Genomic DNA, 25,687 nt, shown 5'->3' on the forward strand with positions numbered 1-25,687 from the left:
ATTTACAACAATTACTTGACTTGTGTGCACCCCATACCTACACCAGTCTTGAGGGCCACTCTAGTAGACTGTAAGTGTGCAAGCGGGAGATGCCGGCACCTCATGTTTCTGTGCATGGATTTTGATGAGCATTAGTAAATACAGTGGTTAACAAACTCATCATAATGTGGGGACTTGCTCTGGTAGACAGGATTAGCGGACGCAGTATAGAGGTAACAACAAGTTCTTTGGATCAAACAGTTCAGTGTTTTATTTACACTTTAGGCAAGTGACAAAACAAGCAGTCATATTCAAACAAAAAGTCACCTTGCGGCATGGTGGTAATTTACAACATGCAGCAATTTTTACCTCAAAGAGTCCTTGCTAATAGCAGAGCCAACCTGTTTTCATGCCAAACAGGTAGCAAGCCTTCATCCAGACACAAGGATCCCAGATCCCAACACAGAGACACAGCTTCTGTGTCCAGCTGCCTATTCTGGGTCCAGTGCCAAAACCTGGACCGGCACTTAAAATCCAGTCCGGTATTTGACCTCACCTGGCTGTAAATCAGTCCAACAGCACATGTTGGGAGGAAAATACCTGTTTTCCCAGAGAAAATCTCTCACTGTGTCACAATAGGTAATCATTCATATGTTGTTTATACTTTACAGTGAGATTTCTAACCTAGATCCGCCAGATTGGACAAGGCCAACAGACCCACATGCACCAACGTATCATTATCTGGGTAATCAGTTAATATCCCGACCAAGGAAGTGATTACATCAAGGTTCACCAGCTGCTCTTGTAGCTCATCTGAAAGAAAAAAAGAAAAAAAAATGGGATAATAGGGAACTACCAAATATCCAATGTTACAGAGTGCCTCAGAATTTCTCTATGGGTATGCTGGGATCCTATCAGCAATTCATCGAAGAAAAGGGAAAAAGAATATTATTAGAGGAGACCTCATTTGTTATTTCTGTTTTTACTATATTAATTTATTTATGGAACTGTTAAATAAATGTTAAGATTAATACTCAAGGGGAATGGATGATCTAGGTGATCAAGAAAGGATATCAGAACCAAGTGTATTTACCCTAAAGAGAAGGGTGATATGGCATTATTAGGTAAGTACTGTATGTAAATGGATCCAATAAAAATCAATATATAATGGCCTCCTTACACATTAGAAAAATATCAGCTAAACCTGCCGATTTTGGTGGGGCTGTCCGACAATATAAAGTGTATGGGGAGCTCCCAACTCTCCCTAACAGATAAGGCTGGAATTTAAATGCCCGGTCCTTTTGTTTTTCCAAATCATAAGCTGTCACCAGAGGAGTCTGGCAGCGGCTGTCTCATTCACCATTGAATACACATGCAGGGTTGGAAGAACTGAGGATGTGTATGGGAGAGATAGCGGTCAGCCAAACAAGACTTCAGCTAACAGCTATTCAAGCAGTATGGGCACCTAAAAAGCTGGCTCCCTGCTGCTTCTCCTGCAGGCCTGCGATGCTCTGCTGGGCTCCACCAATGTCAACTTCCGGTGTGATACTGCTGCAGCCAACCACTGGCCTTGGCGGTGTCCGGCTCCCTTCGATTCATGTGACCATTTTTTATACCAAATGTTTGATATTGCTGCAAATAATGGTACCTTTGGTACAATGCCAGTGTTCTCCAGAACAAGTTACAAGCAAATACTAGTCCATAGCCTCTTGTATTACTTGATTGTAAGCCCTGTTATAAAAATTCAAATCAACCCCCTTTACCCAAAATAAAAATAAACTATAAAATAATAAACATCACAGAGTGATCAAAAATTCATGCACAATTGGTATCAATAGAAACTACAGATCGTCCTACAATTTTGTCCCCAAAGTTTTTATACTTCAGTAGTAAAACACAAGAAAAACAATATAAATGTTATAACTTTCTAATCGTACTGACCCAGAGAATGAAGGTAACAGGTCAGTCTTACCACATAGGAAACACAGTAAAAACAAAACCCATAAAACTGTGGTGGATCGTTCCTGAAAGGGTTAAGCATTAGTAGTGGCGCTGCCAGTGAGCATTCTGGACACTTGTAAAACACAGTTTCTGTCCATACAACTCGCAATAAATGAATTCACTTACTGTTTTCATAACAGATGCGACCAATGGCTCTGCCAGCATGCAGAAGCAATTCCTGATCTGAACTCTGCAACAGAGGAACCAGTGCCGTCACCAAACCTGCATCAATACAGGGCTTCCTTGTTTCTTCTATATGGAGGACATCAATAAAAAGGAAACAATATATTAACATTCCAGAGGAATATGCTGCTGGATAGTAATGTCGATAGACAAACAATTGCATCGTCCCACTACCCTCGTGGGTACTGCAAAGTTGTTGTATTGTACTTATAATGCCTTTTTATAGCCTGTTGTTAAGCTGCTATATGTCCTTATGCATCATCCCTGCTAACAGGTGTATTAGCATTCATTTACACTGAGCTTACCACTAGGGGGAGATAACACCTTCCATATATATAGCTTAGCTAAGGGAGATAACTTCCTGTTGAGACTACAGTGGCAGTTGAGAGAGACCAGTTGTGTCAACTGTAGCCTGTTATCCTCATTTTCTCAGCTATATCTCAGCCCAGAGCTGAAGCGCTTGATTCATTCAAAGACTACTACTGTAAGGAGATCCCAAAGGGTATTGAACACCTCTTCTGAGTGCCTCAGGACCTTTGGACTCCACCGTGAAGGATATATCAGCCTTTGGCGACTTCACAAGCCTGAACCAGGAGATCCAGGACCATTCCTAAACTCCACTACCAGTAAGGCTACAATCTCCTTATCTAATATATAGAGAGGGACCTACACCTGTCAGCAGAGGACTAGCAGCAGGTTTATCTCTGTAGTGAGACTGTGTTAAATGCTTTGGATAAACTGTTATCAAAAGTCCTCTTCAGTAAAGTTCAACTTTGAGTTTCACCCTACTTGCCTCAGACTCAGTTCCTCTATTAACACTATAGTAAATGGTTGTACCTCCATCCAAAAGGTACTGGCGTCACGACTACAAGGGACATTGCCATTAATACAGACCACCAAGGGCACCTCGAACCAACATCTGGCCAGTGTCCCTTACACCAGAGTGTGCCCCAGAGAATCCTTGTGCCAAACTCCTTTTCACTTTTATGCGAGCCTGCCCGGGGACGACATTATCGTGAGTAACCAGAACTGTATTTACCTCGGCCCACCTAATGCTCACACCGTGACCTCACACATAATTCCCCTGCAAGGTCTGGCATACCGCACACTGACCACGGAGTGTGAAAGTTTTCAGTAAAGAAAAGTAAGTTATTTTTATATATATTGGCTATTAAATGACGATGGACTAAGAATATGAAGACCAGTATCAGAAGTATGTACAGCTAACACTTGCTACTGGTGGCAGCTCTGGGCAGCGCTCTCCTTAGCCAGTATTATAATACAATAGTAGCAATACTAGTTTTTGTAGATAAAATTAAGGTTCGCAGCATATTGCCTTTCACTAATCAATGGGTTTCCTTCCCGACTGGATCAAATGAGTTATAAAGGACTTGTCATCACTCCTGACACGTCTGTTTCAGTAAATTATTGTATTCCACGTGAAATAACAATACTGGGCCATGTGTGTGTAGGGACATGTTCCTTTGACAAGGAGATGGTGACAGCCAATTGTCAGCATATTCATAAATGTATAGTTGTAATAATAGAAGAACAACAGAGTATAGTTTAAGATGGTCCAGAATTGCATGAGATATGCAAGTAGCTATTTAACCACCTCAGCCCCCAGTGCTTAAACACCCTGAAAGACCAGGCCACTTTTTACACTTCTGACCTACACTACTTTTACCATTTATTGCTCGGTCATGCAACTTACCACCCAAATGAATTTTACCTCCTTTTCTTCTCACTAATAGAGCTTTCATTTGGTGGTATTTCATTGCTGCTGACATTTTTACTTTTTTTGTTATTAATCGAAATTTAACGATTTTTTTGCAAAAAAATGACATTTTTCACTTTCAGTTGTCAAATTTTGCAAAAAAAACGAGATCCATATAGAAATTTTGCTCTAAATTTATAGTTCTACATGTCTTTGATAAAAAAAAAATGTTTGGGAAAAAAAAAAATGGTTTGGGTAAAAGTTATAGCGTTTACAAACTATGGTACAAAAATGTGAATTTCCGCTTTTTGAAGCAGCTCTGACTTTCTGAGCACCTGTCATGTTTCCTGAGGTTCTACAATGCCCAGACAGTACAAACACCCCACAAATGACCCCATTTCGGAAAGTACACACCCTAAGGTATTCGCTGATCGGCATAGTGAGTTCATAGAACTTTTTATTTTTTGTCACAAGTTAGCGGAAAATGATGATTTTTTTTATTTATTTATTTTTCTTACAAAGTCTCATATTCCACTAACTTGTGACAAAAAATAAAAACTTCTATGAACTCACTATGCCCATCACGAAATACCTTGGGGTCTCTTCTTTCCAAAATGGGGTCACTTGTGGGGTAGTTATACTGCCCTGGCATTCTAGGGGCCCAAATGTGTGGTAAGGAGTTTGAAATCAAATTCAGAAAAAAATGACCTGTGAAATCCGAAAGGTGCTCTTTGGAATATGGGCCCCTTTGCCCACCTAGGCTGCAAAAAAGTGTCACACATCTGGTATCTCCGTACTCAGGAGAAGGTGGGGAATGTGTTTTGGAGTGTTATTTTATATATACCCATGCTGGGTGAGAGAAATATCTTGGCAAAAGACAACTTTTCCCATTTTTTTATACAAAGTTGGCATTTGACCAAGATATTTATCTCACCCAGCATGGGTATATGTAAAAAGACACCCCAAAACACATTCCTCAACTTCTCCTGAGTACGGAGATACCAGATGTGTGACACTTTTTTGCAGCCTAGGTGGGCAAAGGGGCCCATATTCCAAAGAGCACCTTTCGGATTTCACAGGTCATTTTTTTCTGAATTTGATTTCAAACTCCTTACCACACATTTGGGCCCCTAGAATGCCAGGGCAGTATAACTACCCCACAAGTGACCCCATTTTGGAAAGAAGACACCCCAAGGTATTCCGTGAGGGGCATGGAGAGTTCCTAGAATTTTTTATTTTTTGTCACAAGTTAGTGGAAAATGATGATTTTTTTTTTTTTTTTTTTTTCATACAAAGTCTCATATTCCACTAACTTGTGACAAAAAATAAAAACTTCCATGAACTCACTATGCCCATCAGCGAATACCTTGGGGTCTCTTCTTTCCAAAATGGGGTCACTTGTGGGGTAGTTATACTGCCCTGGCATTCTAGGGGCCCAAATGTGTGGTAAGGAGTTTGAAATCAAATTCAGTAAAAAATGACCTGTGAAATCCGAAAGGTGCTCTTTGGAATGTGGGCCTCTTTGCCCACCTAGGCTGCAAAAAAGTGTCACACATCTGGTATCGCCGTACTCAGGAGAAGTTGAGGAATGTGTTTTGGGGTGTCTTTTTACATATACCCATGCTGGGTGAGATAAATATCTTGGTCAAATGCCAACTTTGTATAAAATAATGGGAAAAGTTGTCTTTTGCCAAGATATTTCTCTCACCCAGCATGGGTATATATAAAATGACACCCCAAAACACATTCCCCACCTTCTCCTGAGTACGGAGATACCAGATGTGTGACACTTTTTTGCAGCCTAGGTGGGCAAAGGGGCCCATATTCCAAAGAGCACCTTTCGGATTTCACAGGTCATTTTTTTCAGAATTTGATTTCAAACTCCTTACCACACATTTGGGCCCCTAGAATGCCAGGGCAGTATAACTACCCCACAAGTGACCCCATTTTGGAAAGAAGAGACCCCAAGGTATTCGCTGATGGGCATAGTGAGTTCATGGAAATTTTTATTTTTTGTCACAAGTTAGTGGAATATGAGACTTTGTATGAAAAAAAAAAAAAAAATCATCATTTTCCACTAACTTGTGACAAAAAATAAAAAATTCTAGGAACTTGCCATGCCCCTCACGGAATACCTTGGGGTGTCTTCTTTCCAAAATGGGGTCACTTGACGGGTAGTTATACTGCCCTGGCATTTTCCAGGGGCCCTAATATCTGGTAAGTAGGTAAATGACCTGTGAAATCCGAAAGGTGCTCTTTGGAATGTGGGCCCCTTTGCCCACCTAGGCTGCAAAAAAGTGTCACACATCTGGTATCTCCGTACTCAGGAGAAGGTGGGGAATGTGTTTTGGGGTGTCATTTTACATATACCCATGCTGGGTGAGAGAAATATCTTGGCAAAAGACAACTTTTCCCATTTTTTTTATACAAAGTTGGCATTTGACCAAGATATTTATCTCACCCAGCATGGGTATATGTAAAAAGACACCCCAAAACACATTCCTCAACTTCTCCTGAATATAGAGATACCAGATGTGTGACACTTTTTTGCAGCCTAGGTGGGCAAAGGGGCCCAAATTCCTTTTAGGAGGGCATTTTTAGACATTTGGATACCAGACTTCTTCTCACGCTTTGGGGCCCCTAAAATGCCAGGGCAGTATAAATACCCCACATGTGACCCCATTTTGGAAAGAAGACACCCCAAGGTATTCAATGAGGGGCATGGCGAGTTCATTGAAAAAAAAATTTTTTGGCACAAGTTAGCGGAAATTGATTTTTTTGATTTTGTTCTCACAAAGTCTCCCTTTCCGCTAACTTGGGACAAAAATTTCAATCTTTCATGGACTCAATATGCCCCTCAGCGAATACCTTGGGGTGTCTTCTTTCCAAAATGGTGTTATTTGTGGGGTGTTTGTACTGCCCTGGCATTTGAGGGTCTCCGCAATCATTACATGTATGCCCAGCATTAGGAGTTTCTGCTATTCTCCTTATATTGAGCATACGGGTAATGAGATTTTTTTTTTCCGTTCAGCCTCTGGGCTGAAAGAAAAAAATGAACGGCACAGATTTCTTCATTCGCATCGATCAATGTGGATGAAAAAATCTCTGCCAAAAAAAGAAAAAGGAGGGGAAAGGCGTCTGCCAGGACATAGGAGCTCCGCCCAACATCCATACCCACTTCAGCTCGTATGCCCTGGCAAACCAGATTTCTCCATTCACATCAATCGATGTGGATGAATAAATCATTGCCGGGATTTTTTTTTTTATATATACAAAGTGTTTGCCAAAGTATATGAACACCGCCACCTCCTCAGCTCATATGCCTCGGCAAACATATCTTTTACTGCAGAGGAGAAATCTCGTCTTGCAGCGCCGCATACACCGACTTGCGTGTAATCTGACAGCAGCGCAATGCTTCTGTCCGAATGCACATCAGTGCTGCAGCTGGTCGATCGGTTGGTCCACCTGGAAGGTAAAAAAAACAAAACAAAAAAGAAAAAACCAGGCCGCAAAGCAATAACTTTATTAACTGTTGAACAGAACATAGAAACTTTTTTTAAACTTTTTTAACTGAACGTTTAACTTTTTTACTTACCGGTATTTTTTTTTTTGTTTAGTTTTTTTTACCTTTATAGAGCAAACCTCTCCTTCCCCATGGGACAATGTGCAAAGCGCAAATCGCCCAAAGATGTGGCGAAGTACGTTATGCACTTTATCCCAGGTGAAAGGAGAGGTTTGCAGCAGCTGTGAGAGAAAGGGCCCTAATAGCCCTGTGTGCCTGTCCTGGTGAGATGTGATCCCTATGCTAGGTGTACCTGTGTGTGGTACTTCCGGAAACACTCACCATAGCATAGGGCAGGGTGGTCCGGACAGTCAGGACAGAAATAGCGGGTGTCACGCCTTATTCCACTCCTGCTACAGACACGACATTTTTTTCGGGGTGGCGGTTGGGTTGAGGTACCAGCAACGACACTGGGGAAATGTCGCTCGTGTAGACGGCTAACTACACTGGTGGATGGGGCCACGGAACCTCCCGGATAAATGAGGTTCTCGATGATCTCTTCCTGGAATTTGAGGAAGGATCCTGTTCTCCCAGCCTTACTGTAGAGAACAAAACTATTATAGGCAGCCAATTGAATTAAATATACAGACACCTTCTTATACCAGCGTCTGGTTCTGCGGGAAACTAAATAGGGAGCCAACATCTGGTCATTGAAGTCCACCCCTCCCATGAGCGCATTGTAGTCGTGGACTGAGAGGGGCTTTTCAATGACACGGGTTGCCCTTTCAATTTGGATTGTCGTGTCTGCGTGAATGGAGGAGAGCATGTAAACGTCACGCTTGTCTCTCCATTTCACCGCGAGCAGTTCTTCGTTACACAAGGCAGCCCTCTCCCCCCTTGCAAGACGGGTGGTTACAAGCCGTTGGGGGAAGCCCACGCGACTAGTTCGCGCGGTGCCACAGGCGCAAATCCGTTCTAGAAACAAATGCCTAAAGAGGGCCACACTTGTGTAAAAATTGTCCACATAAAGATGGTACCCCTTGCCGAATAAGGGTGACACCAAGTCCCAGACTGTCTTCCCACTGCTCCCCAGGTAGTCAGGGCAACCGACCGGCTCCAGGGTCTGATCTTTTCCCTCATAGATCCGAAATTTGTGGGTATAGCCTGTGGCCCTTTCACAGAGCTTATACAATTTGACCCCATACCGGGCACGCTTGCTTGGGATGTATTGTTTGAAGCCAAGGCGCCCGGTAAAATGTATTAGGGACTCGTCTACGCAGATGTTTTGCTCGGGGGTATACAAATCTGCAAATTTCTGGTTGAAATGGTCTATGAGGGGCCGAATTTTGTGGAGCCGGTCAAAAGCTGGGTGGCCTCTGGGACGGGAGGTGGTGTTGTCGCTAAAGTGCAGGAAACGCAGGATGGTCTCAAATCGTGTCCTGGACATAGCAGCAGAGAACATGGGCATGTGATGAATCGGGTTCGTGGACCAATATGACCGCAATTCATGCTTTTTAGTTAGACCCATGTTGAGGAGAAGGCCCAGAAAAATTTTAAGTTCGGAAACTTGGACTGGTTTCCACCGGAAAGACTGGGCATAAGAGCTTCCCGGGTTGGCGGATATAAATTGTGTGGCATACCGGTTTGTCTCTGCCACGACTAAGTCCAAGAGCTCCGCAGTCAAGAACAGCTCAAAAAATCCCAGGGCCGAACCGATTTGAGCCGTCTCAACCCGAACTCCAGACTGGGCGGTGAAAGGGGGAACTACAGGTGCGGCTGAAGTTGGTGACTGCCAATCAGGGTTTGCCAGCACCTCAGGGATTCTAGGGGCTCTACGGGCCTGTCTGCGCGGTGGCTGCGACGGGGTAACTAGTGCACGTGCCACCGTACCAGCTTCAACTGCCCTTCTGGTGCTCGCCACGTCACCATGTTGTACGGCAGTGCTGGTACTAGGTCCAGGAAGGGCTGCGCTGCTGGTGTATGCCTCACCACGTGATCCGGCAGCGACAGCCCCACTCTGCTGCTCTTGAAGCGGATCCTGCATAACCTGTGGTCTAGCGACACGGGGCCGGGTACGCCTGGTGCTGCCAGGGACCTCCACCTCCTCGTCCGAACTTTGGGTCAGAGAGCCACTGCTTTCCACAGGTTCATATTCTGACCCGCTAGATTCGTCAGATGAGGGTTCCCACTCCTCATCCGACTGGGTCAGAATCCTGTAGGCCTCTTCAGAAGAATACCCCCTGTTTGACATTTTGGACTACTAAATTTAGGGGTATTCCCTGAGACTACCCAAGAAAAAAAGCAAGCCTGTCTTACAAAGGGGAGGCTAGCGAAGTACCGGAGGCCGCTGCGGTTGATAAAAAATATCAAAACTGATTTTTTTATCGCCGCAGTGCGTGTAAAGTGAATGTGCAGTGATCAAAAAACAAATTTTTTTTTGTCACTGCGGTGGGGCGGGCGTGGGTGAACGCACGTGTGGGCGACCGATCAGGCCTGATCGGGCAAACACTGCGTTTTGAGTGGAGGGCGAGCTAAGGTGACACTAATACTATTATAGATCTGACCGTGATCAGTTTTGATCACTTACAGATACTATAAAAGTACAAATGCTGATTAGCGATACGCTAAACAGCGAATAAAAGTGACTGCGGTGCGGTGGGCTGGGCGCTAACTGACGCTAACTACCTAACCAAGGGGCCTAAACTATCCCTAAAACCTAACAGCCAATACTAGTGAAAAAAAAAAGTGACAGTTTACACTGATCACTTTTTGTCTTTCACTAAGTGATTGACAGGGGGCGATCAAGGGGTTAATTAGGATGATGGGGGTGATGGAAGGTGATCAGGGGCTAAGGTGTAGTGTTGGTGGGTACTCACAGTGATCTCTGCTTCTCTGCTGGATCCAACCGACGAAAAGGACCAGCAGAGAAGCAGAGAAGCCATATAACAGATCATATTTACTAATATGATCTGTTATCTGGCTTCTGATTTGATTTTTTGAAAATCGCCAGCCTGCCAGCCAATGATCGTTGCTGGCAGGCTGGTGACTAAATACTTCTTTAACTTTTGCCGGCCCGCGATGCGCATGCGCGGGCCGGCAATGCACGAAATCTCGCGTCTCGCGAGAGGACGCACCGGCGCGTCCACCCAGAACAACAGGACCGCCGCAAAGACGCAATCCTGCGTACGGCGGTCCTGAGGAGGTTAAACAGACATGTCAGGAGAGGTTACAGGTCCTCTTTAACAGTAAATTCTACATTCAACATTTAGCGGTATAAAGTTGCCCATTTTGAGTGTTTTTCTGGCAGTTTTCTTAAAGACATGCTATGTGCGCAGATACCCTAACCAGATTTTTGTCTAATGTATAAGACTCCATGGTATATGATATACTAGATACTAAGGTAGCAGTCACCCCTGGGACCTGATACCTGAGGGACCCTAACAGCCACCCATGCAATTTTATGTTGGCTGAACCCTGTCAAAAACTGCAGGTTCGGCCAACACTCTAATGTGTATGGGGAGGTCGTGACTTTACTCCAACAGATGATGCCAGGGGAGACAAGGATCAGGCAAAATGTTTTTATCAAATCATTTTGTTTTCCCAAGAGATAAGTGTCTGTCAACGGCTTTCTCCTCTCTCCACATCGAATATACATTAAGCCAAGCCAAAAATGTATGTGTATGGGGAAGGCAGGAGAGAGTTGAATGTGTATGGGTGCCTTAAGGCCCTCTGCTATATAAATAGAGAACAATATTATAAATTACAGTAGCTCCTTGATAGGTAGAGCAACAGTACTAAGCGTTAGCCTCATGATATTGATGACCTATGCTCAGGGCTGTCTTTAAAGAGGACCTTTCACCGATTATTACACTATGAACTAACTATACAGACATGTAGAGTGGCGCCCGGGGATCTCACTGCACTTACTATTATCCCCGGGCGCCGCTCCGTTCTCCTGCTATGCCCTCCGGTATCTCCGCTCACTAAGTTATGGTAGGCGGAGTCTGCCCTTGTTCTGCTCTAGCGCTGGCCAATCGCAGCGCAGAGCTCACAGCCTGGGAGGTTATTTTCTCCCAGGCTGTGAGCTCTGCAATGCGATTGGCCAGCGCTACAGAAGAACAAGGGCAGACTCCGCCTACCATAACTTAGCGAACGGAGATACCGGAGGACATAGCAGGAGAACGGAGTGGCGCCCAGGGATAATAGTAAGTGCAGTGAGATCCCCGGGCGCCGCTCTACATGTCTGTATAGTTAGTTCATAGTGTAATAATCGGTGAAAGGTCCTCTTTAATATTGATTGGACCCTGGGCAAAAATTTACTTGGGCCCCCTGGATCCCGCCTTCCCACACCTTAGCAGGCAATCATGCCCTCCACCATAACACACACACAAAAAATCCACACATCTGGTAGAGTTCAGTGAATGACTGTAAATACTTCCAGTTCTGAAGACTCCAGCGGCTCAGGATCAGTGCTCTGGGCAGCTGGGCTCAGGCTGGAAGTTGGCACCGCTCTGTAGGAAGGAGACCAGGGCTCGGCTCACCCTAGTGTTACAGTGCACCCCAGCACCCCACAGTATGCAGTATAGCACCCTATAGTATACAGCAACCCACAGTATGCAGTATAGCACCCTATAGTATACAGCACCACACAGTATGCAGTATAGCACCCCACACTATACAGTACCCCACAGTATATACTAGAGCAGAATAGCAGCCCCACAATATACAGCACGCCACAGTATACAACACCTCACAGTATAGAGTAGAACAGTATAGCACCTCACCGTATACAGAACCCCAAACTATACACGATACAGCACCCCACACTATACAGTACAGCAGTATAGCACTCAACAATATACAGCACCCACAGTATACAGCCCCCCACAGTATACAGTACAGCAGTATAGCACTCCACAATATAGAGCACCCACAGTATACAGTATACAGCCCCCCACAGTATACAGGCCCCCACATTACACAGGCCCCCACACTATACAGCACCCCACAGTATACAGTACCACACACTATACAGCCCCCACAGTATACAGTACAGCAGTATAGCACTCCTCAATATACAGCACCCACAGTATACAGCCACCCACACTATACAGTACAGCAGTATAGCACTCCACAATATAAGCACCTACAGTATACAGCCCCCCACAGTATACAGTACAGCAGTATAGCACTCCACAATATACAGCACCCACAGTATACAGCCCCCACAGTGTACAGCCCCCCACAGTATACAGTACAGCGGTATAGCACTCCACAATATACAGCACCCACAGTATACAGTATACAGCCCCCCACAGATTACAGGCCCCCACAGTATACAGGCCCCCACAGTATACAGGCCCCCACAGTATACAGGCCCCCACACTATACAACACCCCACAGTATACAGTATACAGCCCCCCCCAGTATACAGTATACAGGCCCCCACACTATACAGGCCTCCACAGTATACAGCCCCCACACTATACAGGCCCCCACACTATACAGCACCCCACAGTATACTGTATACAGCCCCCCACAGTATACAGCCCCCACAGTATACAGGCTCCCACACTATACAGCACCCCATTATACAGTAGTTTACAGTATATTAGCATAACAGCCCCTGTCACCTTTTTCTGATGTAATCTTCACCAAAAAAAAAGCTCCACAGTTAAGGCAAACTTCTCCTGCAACACTCCTGGTAGGACCTTGATGACCTCATAGCCATGTGACCAGTAATATTGCTAGGTTACTGGTCACATGGTGATGATGTCATCTAAGGTCCTAGAGAATCACAGCTCTAACAGTACGCTGCCTGGAGTGCCGGCAGGCATGGCATGGTAGCACCCCCTGTGTAGCTGACAGCCTGACACCCGGGGCATTGGCTAGCAGGGCTCAAGAGGCAGCTGCCTTGGGCCCCCAGGAGCAACTGGGCCCGGGGCAGCTGCCCCTTTTGCCCCTTGTTAAAGACGGCCCTGCCTATGCTGATGATCAATATAATAATACTAGTAGAAGGACTCGGCTTTGCACGGGTATATTTCATCTATTTCATTTAATGTTTGTGTGTGTCATTAAAAGATAGACAGTATCCACTATAACAGTGACATCTACAGTACCTTGCCCCTTAAACAGTGACCTCCACAGTGGTCTGCCCTCTTAACCGTAACATCAACAGCACACTCCCCTTTAACAGTGAACTCCACAGCAGCCGCCCCTTTATTAGTGACCTCCACAGTACCCAGTCTTGTTAACAGTAATTTCCACAATAACCCGCCCCCTTAACAGTGATCTCCACAGAGCTCCATTCCCTTAAAATGTGACCTCCACAACAACCCGCCCCCTTAACAGTGACCTCTACAGCACCCTGCCACTTAACACTGACCTCCATAGCGGACCGTCCCCTTAACTATGGCCGCCACCATTCCCTGCCCTCTTAACAGAGACCTCCAGAGCGCCCGCCCCTTTAACAGTGACCTCCACAGCATTCTTCCCCCTTAACAGTGACCTCCACAGCTGCCCGCCCCTTTAACAGTGACCTCTACAGCATCCTGCTCCCTTAACAGTGACCTCCTCAGCAGTCTTTCCCTTTAACAGTGACCTCCACAGCGGCCGCCCCTATATTAGTGACCTTCACACTACCCCATCTATTTAACAGTGATTTACACAACAACCTGTCCCCTAACAGTGGCCTCTGCAGTAATCTGCCCCTTAACACTGACCTCCATAGCGGACTGTCCCCTTAACTGTGACCTCCATAGGAGCATGCTCCTAGGTGGCTAGAGGTCCAGTTTTAGGCCGGACAGTCCAGCTTTCAGACTCCCTATCCTTCGTCCGATGCAGGGCCTAAACAGATACAGGGATGTCCTTTTGAACAGTTCACTCTCAGACAACAGCACTGTGCTGTCTGGGCTGGAGCTGCAGGGAGAAAGTCACCCTCCCTCCCACCCCTGCAGCTGACGGAAGTTGATTTTTACCTTCATTTTATCAATCCCTGTCAGCGGCGGAGTGGAAGGGGGCGTGGCCTAACCAGATCAGGCGCATGACTTAGCAGGACCTGGGGCGGGTTTTTTTAAGTCTGTCTTTTGCCCTCTTAACTGTGACCTTCACAACACTCCACTCCTTAGTGTCATCCACAGAGCCCTGCCCCTTTAAAGCTGACCTACAGCAGTGAAGAAAAATGGCTGGGTTGTTATGGAAACCTGGTGAAAAACTGTGTGTATGTGGAGACTAAGGGCCTGCAAGCTTCTATTGGCTGATAAGGGTCATGTGACCAGGCTTCTATTGGCTAATGCATTTTTTTGGGGAATATCTTAGGAATAGTATGTCCTAGAGAGCTCAGACCCAGTCTAAAACCTTCCCAGACACCTGATGTACCTGTGTGCCACATTTCGTGATTGTAAATGTGACGGAGAAGATTCCTTTAGCGGACATACATACACACATACACTCATCTTTATATATTTAAGTCCTGGAAAACCGCTTTGGGCTTATGGAGATCAAGCATCTTGGGAAGCATTGCCCTAAGTCTTCTTACCTTTCTATCTTTCTATAAAGTGAATGTATATTTCCAGTGGAAACAGTGAAAATGTATTAAATACTCATCAAATGCTAAACTGATCAACCTTCCCTGTGCTGATGGAGGCCAAAAGGCTATAATTGGGAGTCTTCATTTCACAGAATACCTATATTCATCATAAGACTCCTTTAAGATGTGGGGAATTATAACTATGTAAAGATTATTTTAGGGGACTCTCTAAGGCTACTTTCACACTAGCGCCAGATTTCTCCAGCAGGATGTTCTGGTGGGGGAACAGCCTGCCGGATGCGTGCTACCACTAGTCCACCGTGCCGTAGTTTTATTCCGGCCTCCTTTTGGCATGTTTGCCGTGCTGCGGCCGGACCTTCGGCCCAACCACATTATAGTGAATGGGGCAGGAGCGGACTTCTGGCGGCACGGTGCACTAGAGGTAGCACGGATCAGGTAGGCTGTTCCTCCGCCGGAACAGTCTACAGGAGAATGCTGCCGCTAGTGTAAAACTAGCCTTTTTATGTGAATTGTTACAAGGTACTAATATAGTCCAAAAATCTGTTGAATCAATGGCCACTCTTACCATTCTTTGCCAACTCAGCAAGAACATGTGCAACCTTCTCTGCACAGTTTGGACTGGTTTCCAGTATCTTGCCCAGTACTGGTAACACATCATAGTCTGCGAGCAGCTTAGCTGATGTCTGCACTGTGGAGAAAATACAAAAGCAAAAATGCAGTACTGTTATGTTGTTGTCCTTGCAAAGAAATACACAATTCTAGCATGGACTTGTAGTATTATTATTATTATTATTATTATTATTATTATTTTATAATTCACTAATTAATCATTACATTTTAGTCATAAGTAATTTGCTTAGTTGGTGAATGTGGTTATTAATTTTGGCCAGGTAAAGAAATGCCATTAGTTTAGAATCTTGAATTGTTATGACAGGTATTTGGTCTTTGGGCTATACACCCCATGTTATTTCATCTAAGTTAATGTATTGCTATGTTCTCTGCTAGAATTTAGCTTTTAGCTAGGATAATAACTAAATCTTAATACAATCTTTAAATCCAAGTTTCTACGTTTCTTCGATTTTCTTCTGAAAATGTGTGATGTTTTACCTAATTTGTCATGAAAAAATCCCAATAATATAGTAGAATTCCTTTAATCTGCCATTAATAGGACCTGTGAAGTGGTGCTACATTTTAAGACAATCTGCATTACTGAACAGTCCTAGATAACTACTTAAAGGGTTATTCTGGTTGTTAAAAGTTAAGGGAAAACAGCTTAGTTATCTGGCCCTAATCATCAGTAGGAATGCTGGCCCTGCCCCCGCTGAGTAGTCTGCCTAGGCAGCTGAAGTGTGCAGACCTGTGCAGTTTGAGGCCTACTTCAAAAATCCTCCATCCCTGCATGCCGAGGACAAGTGTCAGATCTCTGAGAGAAAGAGGCAAAGTATTTGCAGACTGTTGGGTGCCATTACAAATGAGTGGTGCAAGGACCGTAAAGGTAATCACTTGGTTATCAGACCTTACTACTTGTTCAGAGGGTATATCGCTTCGGCACCCACCACACTTCTATAACGGACTGGCCATCTGTTTAAGGATCTGCACCTAGAAACTGCAGTGCATATTGTGAGAGACATTTTGCATCCTTTTGGCTGATTTGGTAAGTTGTTTGGATATAAAAGGGAGAGAATCACAGACTCGGTCATCTTACTGCCTGTTATCCCATATTCAGCCTTGCAAATATTGTGTGTGTTCTCTGGAGAAAAACTGAACTTATTAATACCAGTGACTTTGCTTATGAACTGCCAAAACTACCTCAGTAAAGTGCCTTGGATTTGTAACTCCCAAAAATGGCCTGGTTATTGTCTTGCACCCCGATTAGCCATTTCCCTAGCCAGGACCCCATCACCACTTGTAGCATCAAGGGCACTCTGGAAACCATCAGGCAGGAGCCTCCATTTCTATTAGTGCCACAACTACCACTCCCGTCCTCCGCCTTCCCACTGCTGGCTAGCTCATCGTTGTGTTACAGAAATTACCGCATGTCTCTTGAAGAGGTCTGGTCATCTGTACTTCCATCAGGGCCCGCATTGACCCGTGTGAAGGCCGCAGCCAGAGCCTTTGAAGTACCATCTGGCCTGGGAGTTTCATAGCCTGTTATACCACCTCCCGTAGGTCGAGGTCAGAGACTTGTAGAATTGATGAAAGAGTAGTTGCAGGCAGCCTTGTCGGGAAAATATTTACATTGATCCACATTCTGGAGCATCCTGAGCTAATGATCCCGTGTTAGAACAGAGGAGAGGAACCATAGTCTAGTTCTTGATAAACTGCTGCTTTGGCTTCTTGCAAGTTGACGAGACGCTACTGATAAGCCACTGGTTGGTTAAACTGTCCCAACATCACCATAGTTTGGAGTCAGGACTAGTGTTGGACGCGAATATTCCAATCGCAAATATTAATCATGAATATCGGCACTTCGAGAATTTGCGAATATTTTGAATATAGTGATATATATTCGTAATTTTGAATAGTCTAGATTTTTTTTTCCATCAGTAACCTCCCTTCTTGCTTGTGGGCCAATGAGAAGGCTGCAATGTCTTTCTCTGAGCTTAGTAACATCCCTAACAACCAATAGTAAAGTTGCCTACCCCTTACTATAAAAGAACCTCCCCAGCAGCCATTTTCTGTAGTTTTATGGAGTTCTGAGAGAGACAGCAGTGTCATTGCTATGTTCTGTGCTTTCCACACTACATTAGATAGATAGTTAGATAGCTCATATATATATATAATACAGATAGTTAGTGGGAGATAGTCAGTGTGGGTTATATCCTGATATAGTGTAGCTGTTGCAGTGCAGTGTGTTAGGTAGTGTGATAGGTTCTGCTGTCCATACATACATGCGGACCTGCTAAAATGTGAAGTTTCACGTATTGCACCAAAATATTCGCATCATTAGTGCCGATTAGCGCAATCGCGAATATATATATTTTTAATGTTCTGCCATGCCAACCATTTTCTCTAGTCTCAGAAAACTCCTAGCAGCTTGGAAAATATAGCAAAAGTGACCCACGCGTGTATTTCGGGCGCATTGCGCGAATATTACATTGGCTTTTTTTGCAATCAAGAAATTAATCTCAAATTCGCGAATTCATGAATATATGATGAATATTTGCCCAAATATTCGTGAAATATCGCGAATTCGATAATAGCCCCTGCCACTCATCACTAGTCAGGACAGCCACCATGATTCAAGTACTAACTGACACAACTATCACTCCACTCTTCCTGGCGGTCCCCCTGCGAGTCACTGCAGGTACACTGCACTGTATATGGTACAATCTCTGGCTGGTGTGTAATTGGAGACACTTTTCCTAGGACACAGGACAGTATATTGGGGCCCAGTGTATTGTGCTGTGTATGGGGGTGCTATCAGTTCAGGGCCTTGTACTGTGTATAGAGGCATACGCTGATTGGATCACTATCAGGATACACATATAAATCAATAAATAATTGTATAAGTACGGTATATATGCACATTTATAGAGGGACAGATATACAAATATATACATGTATATACTGTATAATTACAGTATATTACAGGAATAGAGATAGAGCTATATCTGTCCCTCTATAAATAAATATATGTATATATTTATATAATTATTTATTGAATATACATTTAAAAATATATTTATATATTTCTATTGCCCTTGTTTCAGTTATTATATCTATGGCCGCCAATCTTTGTGGGCATAGTGGATAAAAGTGTTCATTGTGGGCATAATCATTGGTTGCTGAGGTCTTTCCGAAGTTTCAGCAAATATCGCGTGACTTACTTCATCTCGCCTCTATCACGTGTCACTTAGTTTATTCGCATAAATTTGTATATCAAAATACTAAGCCAAACTGTGCTTCGTGCCTCATTAAACTTTGGAAAGACCCCAGCGGAGGCCATACATTTTACAGTAGGATGAGGCCGATACTGTTAACGAGGACCTTTCACCGGTTCTGAGATATTAATACCTGGCATTATAGGGCATTTTTAGGAGATGTGATATTGCAATTTTTTTTTCAGATATGCTGCGCCGCTGTGTCCCCGTTCTCTTTTGCCGCTGTGTATGTTAATCAATAGCATCGGTACAGGGAGGAGGAGACAGCCACGTTTCTCAAGTGGCGTCTCCTTCTTGCTGGCTGTGAGCTGTCCAATCACAGCTGACCATGTCACAGCCATTGAGAAAAAAAGCTCAACCTCTCCCTGGCGGTGATGCTGTCCCAATTTGTTCAACCATAGTGGAAATACAGAGCATAAGAGGGCAGCGATAGAGAGAAATACATACATCAGCAAGGCAGATACAGCACTGGCTACCACCTCCCTCCTCTAAGTGCTGTCATCTCATGATCTTCCGGGTGGATAGAGTGACATCACTAGCGCATGCGCTGTACAGACCCCGTCCACAGGTGATCTTCTGTACAGTAGTTTGGATGCTCCACTCGCAGATGTAAGATTTTGTGAAGTGAAGAGCAATCATGCCTGGCCCTGTCAGTCAAAGTAGCGGATGCTCGACCTACCAGAAAGTGAGCGGAACCTCTTGGTTCAAAAACAATTTCCTTGTTGCACCAAGGAGGTAGTAGTGTCCATGTTATAAAAGCACTGTTTTCTACATATTTTGGCCAACTTTAATGATTGGACCAACACCCTTTCATTCAGCTGACAAGTGCACTTCTGGGATGGCAGCTAGTTTATAGTGATATATATATATATATATATATATATATATGCAGGGTGGGCCATTTATATGGATACACCTTAATAAAATGGGAATGGTTGGTGATATTAACTTCCTGTTTGTGGCACATTAGTATATGTGAGAGGGGAAACTTTTCAAGATGGGTGGTGACCATGGTGGCCATTTTGAAGTCGGCCATTTTGAATTCAACTTTTGTTTTTTCAATAGGAAGAGGGTCATGTGACACATCAAACTTATTGGGAATTTCACAAGAATGTTGTGCTTGGTTTTAACGTAACTTTATTCTTTCATGAGTTATTTACAAGTTTCTCTTTGTTTACAGCCATTGAAATGGCACCGAGGTTAACACGTGAGGAGCGGATAGAAATTGTGTTGATTGTTGGTGAACGCAGTAACCGGGTCATTGCAGCAGATTTCAATGCAAGACACCCTACGAGACCACCCATCTCCCATGCTACAGTTAGCAAACTGCTTGCTAAGTTTCGTGAAACTGGTTCAGTGTTGGATTTGCCAAAATGTGGACGCATGAAATCTGTCTCTAATGAAGAAACATCAGTGGCTGTCCTAGCTTCATGCAGCAAGAGCCCACAGCGTAGCACTCGCCGCATGTCACTGGAGAGTGGCATTAGTCGAACATCCCTTCGCGGATATTAGCTACTCACAAATGGCACCCTTACAAACTCCAGCTACTGGAGCATCTCAACGAGGATGACCCAGATCGGCGCACTGAATTTGCAGAATGGGCAAAACAAAAATTGGAACAGGACCCTCAGTTTACGCAGAAGATTTTGTTCAGTGATGAGGCAAACTTTTATGTGAATGGTGAAGTTAACAAACAAAACCACCGCTATTGTTGGTCTGACACTAACCCACATTGGATAGATCCCTCCAAGACTGTTGGAACAAAACAATTGATGGTATGGTGTGGTACATGGGGTACAAAGATAGTGGGGCCATTCTTCATCAATGGAAACCTCAAGGCCACTGGATATGCGAAATTGCTACATGATGATGTGTTTCCCTCTTTATGCACTGAAGCTGGCACGTTTTTCCAGCAAGATGGTGCACTACCACATTATGGGTGTCAGGTCCGAGCATTCCTAGATGAACAGTTTCCTGGAAAGTGGATTGGTCATCGTGGGACAGTTGAATGGCCCCCAAGGTCTCCCGATCTGACCCCCTTAGACTTTTATCTTTGGGGTCATCTGAAGGCAATTGTCTATGCTGTGAAGATACGAGATGTGTAGCACCTGAAACTACGGATACTGGAAGCCTGTGCTAGCATTTCTCCTGCGTTGTTGCTATCAGTGTGTGAAGAGTGGGAGAAGAGGGTTGCATTGACAATCCAACACAATGGGCAGCACATTGAACACATTTTATAAGTGGTCAGAAACTTGTAAATAACTCATGAAAGAATAAAGTTACGTTAAAACCAAGCACTAAAGAATTATTAGGAACACCTGTTCTATTTCTCATTAATGCAATTATCTAGTCAACCAATCACATGGCAGTTGCTTCAATGCATTTAGGGGTGTGGTCCTGGTCAAGACAATCTCCTGAACTCCAAACTGAATGTCAGAATGGGAAAGAAAGGTGATTTAAGCAATTTTGAGTGTGGCATGGTTGTTTGTGCCAGACGGGCCGGTCTGAGTATTTCACAATCTGCTCGGTTACTGGGATTTTCACGCACAACCATTTCTAGGGTTTACAAAGAATGGTGTGAAAAAGGGAAAAACATCCAGTATGCGGCAGTCCTGTGGGCAAAAATGCCTTGCGGATGCTAGAGGTCAGAGGAGAATGGGCCGACTGATTCAAGCTGATAGAAGAGCAACATTGACTGAAATAACCACTCATTACAACCGAGGTATGCAGCAAAGCATTTGTGAAGCCACAACACGCACAACCTTGAGGCGGATGGGCTACAACAGCAGAAGACCCCACCGGGTACCACTCATCTCCACTACAAATAGGAGTGGCACGAACTCACCAAAATTGGACTGTTGAAGACTGGAAAAATGTTGCCTGGTTTGATGAGTCTCGATTTCTGTTGAGACATTCAAATGGAAGAGTCCAAATTTGGCGTAAACAGAATGAGAACATGTATCCATCATGCCTTATTACCACTGTGCAGGCTGGTGGTGGTGGTGTAATGTTGGGGGGGATGTTTTCTGGGCACAATTTAGGCCCCTTAGTGCCAATTGGGCATCGTTTAAATGCCACGTGCTACCTGAGCATTGTTTCTGACCATGTCCATCCCTTCATGACCACCATGTACCCATCCTCTGATGGCTACTTCCAGCAGGATAATGCACCATGTCACAAAGCTCGAATAATTTCAAATTTGGTTTCTTGAACATGACAATGAGTTCACTGTACTAAAATGGCCCCCACAGTCACTATATCTCCACACAATAGAGCATCTATGCGGGATGTGGTGGAACGGGAGCTTCGTGCCCTGGATGTGCATCCCTCAAATCTCCATCAACTGCAAGATGCTATCCTATCAATATGGGCCAACATTTCTAAAGAATGCTATCAGCACCTTGTGGAATCAATGCCACGTAGAATTAAGGCAGTTCTGAAGGCAAAAGGGGGTCCAACACCGTATTAGTATGGTGTTTTCTAATAATTCTTTAGGTAAGTGTGTATATATATATATAAATATATAGTTACAAAAGTGGGGACATTAACATTTTCAAGTTTTTTTGGTTCTGAGTGTGTAAAAGAAATTCCTCCTTATCCACTTTAGACACAATGTTTTTTAGCTCTCTGAAGCGTCCAACTCTTATACCCCCTGCTACCTCATAAATAGTGTGGTGATAGAGGGATCCAGATATTAAAATTATTGTTAGGAGTAGGCAACCCCTCCCTTTACATTCCTGTAGGGGGTCATCACCTCTTCTAGGTCCGTCCAGGCCAGAGATTGCAGCAATAAAAATCTGTAAGAAACCAGACCCCTATCACAAAGTGTGAAGATGTCGGATACCAGCGTTAATAAAAACCAGTAAGATGGAACAACACAGAAAACCAGAGCCCTACCATAAAGTGTGAAGATGTCAAATACCAGCGTGATACAGACCAAAAATAAGTGGACAAATCCATATTTAAGCCACATGCTTCCTCCTGAGAACTCAGGGCATGCATATGCTTCCATGGTATTAAAACCAGATCGATCTCAGCTCAGTAACAGGGAGCAATTAGATAACTTCATCTATCCTGCCATTACCTCCACCATGTTTAGTACGCTCGTGTGCAGGACAAAAATTTGTAAAAATTAGCAAATTGTGATGACTTTACATTCCCCATATGTCTACTTCATGTTTGTATCATTTTGGGAATGATATTTTATTTTTTGGGGATGTTACATAGCTTAGAAGTTTAGAAGCAAATTTTGAAAATTTTCAGAAATTTTCCAAATCCCACTTTTTATGGACCAGTTCAGGTCTGAAGTCACTTTGTGAAGCTTACGTAATAGAAACCATCCAAAAATGACGCTATTTTAGAAACTACACCCCTCAAGGTATTCAAAACTGATTTTACAAACTTTGTTAACCCTTTAGGTCTTCCACAAGACTTCATGGCAAATGGACATAAAATGTAAGAATTTAGATTTTTTTTTAAATTTTCTAATATAATCAATTTTTTCCAGGAACAAAGCAAGGGTTAACTGCCAAACAAAACTCAATATGGGTTGCCCTGATTCTGTAGTTTGCAGAAACACCCCATATGTAAACTACTGTTTGGCCAAACAGGAGGACATAGAAGGAGGGGAACGCCATATGGTTTTTGCAAGGCAGATTTTGCAGGACTGGTTTTGTTTATACCATGTCCCATTTCAAGCCCCCCGTTGCACCCCTAGAATAGAAATTCCAAAAAAGTGACTCCATCTAAGAAAGTACACCCCTCAATGTATTCAAAACTGGGTTTACAAAATTTGTTAACCCTTTAGGTGTTCCACAAGAGTTAATGGCAGATGGAGAAACAATTTTGAAATTTAAATATTTTGGAAAATTTTCCATTTTAACCCATTTTTTCACAGTAATAAAGTAAGGGTTAACTGCCAAACAAAACTCAATATGGGTTGCCCTGATTCTTTAGTTTGCAAAAACACCCCATATGTGGTCCTAAACTACTGTTTGGCCAAATGGGAGGACATAGAAAGAGGGGAACGCCATATGGGTTTTGGAAGGCAGATTTTGCAGGACTGGTTTTGTTTATACCATGTCCCATTTCAAGCCCCCCGTTGCACCCCTAGAATAGAAATTCCAAAAAAGTGACTCCATCTAAGAAAGTACACCCCTCAAGGTATTCAAAACTGGGTTTACAAACTTTGTTAACCCTTTAGGTGTTCCACAAGAGTTAATGGCAGATGGAGAAACAATTTTGGAATTTCTATTTTTTTGAAAATTTTTCATTTTAACCCTTATTTTATTATTGGAAAAAATGGGTTAACAGCCAAACAAAACTCAATACGGGTTGCCCTGATTCTGTAGTTTGCAGAAACACCCCATATGTGGTCGTAAACTATTATTTGGCTAAACGGCAGGACATAGAAGAAGGGGAACGCCATATGGTTTTTGGAAGGCAGATTTTGCTGGACTGGTTTATTTACACCATGTACCATTTCAAGCCCCGTGATGCACCCCTAGAGTAGAAACTCCATAAAAGTGACCCCATCTAGGAAACTACGGGATAAGGTGGTTGTTGTTTTGGGACTATTTTAGGGTAAATATGATTTTTGGTTTCTCTATATTACACTTTTTTGAGGCAAGGTAACAAAAAATTTAAATTCTAAAATTGTTTCTACATTCGCTATTTAGTTTTGTGGAACACCTAAAGGGTTAACAAAGTTTGTAAAGTAACTTTTGAATACCTTGAGGGGTGTAGTGTCTTAGATGGGGTCACTTTTTAAAGTTTCTAGTCTAGGCTACATCAGGGGGGGCTTCTAATGGGACATGGTGTAAATAAACCAGTCCATCAAAATCTGTCTTCCAGAAACCATATGGCATTCCCTTCGTTCTATGCCCTGCCGTGTGGCTATATAGCCATTTACGACCACATATGGGGTGTTTCTGCAAACTACAGAATAAGGGCAATACATTTTTAGTTTTGTTTGGCTGTTAACCCTTGCTTTATTACCGGAAAAAAAGGATTCAAATGGAAATTTTGCCAAAAAATTTGTGTTTTGGCACCGTTTTTATTTTATATTGCTGTTCATCCAAGGGGTTTGGTAAAATGTTATTTTTATAGGGCAGATTCTTACGGATGCGGCGATACCTAATATGTCTACATTTTAAAATTTATTTAGATTTTACACTATATTATCGTTTTAGGAACCAAAAAAAATTATTTTAGTATCTCCATAGCCTGGGAGCTACATTTTTTTTTTTTGTTGGGCGACTATCTAATGTAGGGGCTCATTTTTTGCGGGATGAGATGGCGGTTTTATTGGCACTAATTGGGGGTGCATATGACATTTTGATCGCTCGCTATTACACTCTTTGTGATGTTAGGTGACAAAAAATAGCTTTTTTTTACACTTTTTTTTTTTAACGCTGTTCATCCTGGGGGTTGGGTTAAATGGTATTTTTATAGAGAAGATTTTTATGGACGCGGCGATGCCCAATATGTATGGCTTTGGAGACACTAAGCAGGCATCCTCAAACTACTGCCCTCAAGATGTTGTAAAACTACAATTCCCACATGCCCTGCTGATGGCTGTAGGTTGTCTGGGAATGCTGGGAGTTATAGTTTTACAACATCTGGAGGGCCGCAGTTTGAGGATGCCTGCACTAAAACTAATATTTTTTGGGGAATTTTTTTTTTCCGTGTCTCCAAAGTCTGAGAGCCATAGTTTTTTATGTTCTCTAGGGGACTGTTGGGGATTATAAAAATTTAGTACTCCATGGAAGTGTGATACTCCCTGAAGCAATCGATAACGCAGAGGCCCGGATGATTGGGGCACGTGTCACATTGAGTGGTGGTGTCCTTCCGTATCCCCCTCTTGTGACACA

At 43.5% G+C, this 25,687-nt stretch overlaps 1 protein-coding gene across 5 annotated transcripts in view; it reads right to left on the reverse strand.

The window, feature by feature from the left end:
* Positions 1-25,687, reverse strand: part of LOC121004861 (rap1 GTPase-GDP dissociation stimulator 1-like) — a 354,733-nt gene that overhangs the window by 172,259 nt on the left and 156,787 nt on the right. For 4 of the 5 annotated variants that reach the window (XM_040437255.1, XM_040437258.1, XM_040437257.1 and 1 more), the window contains exons 3-5: positions 15,497-15,619; positions 2,107-2,232; positions 664-792 (exon numbers count right to left, since the gene is read on the reverse strand). In XM_040437255.1, coding sequence (XP_040293189.1) covers positions 664-792; positions 2,107-2,232; positions 15,497-15,619 — 378 coding nt within the window. The remainder of the gene's footprint in view (positions 1-663; positions 793-2,106; positions 2,233-15,496; positions 15,620-25,687) is intronic. The other variant, XM_040437256.1, reaches the window with a different exon arrangement.

Source organism: Bufo bufo, chromosome 6 (genome assembly GCF_905171765.1).
Source record: "Bufo bufo chromosome 6, aBufBuf1.1, whole genome shotgun sequence".
Taxonomy (NCBI): domain Eukaryota; kingdom Metazoa; phylum Chordata; class Amphibia; order Anura; family Bufonidae; genus Bufo; species Bufo bufo.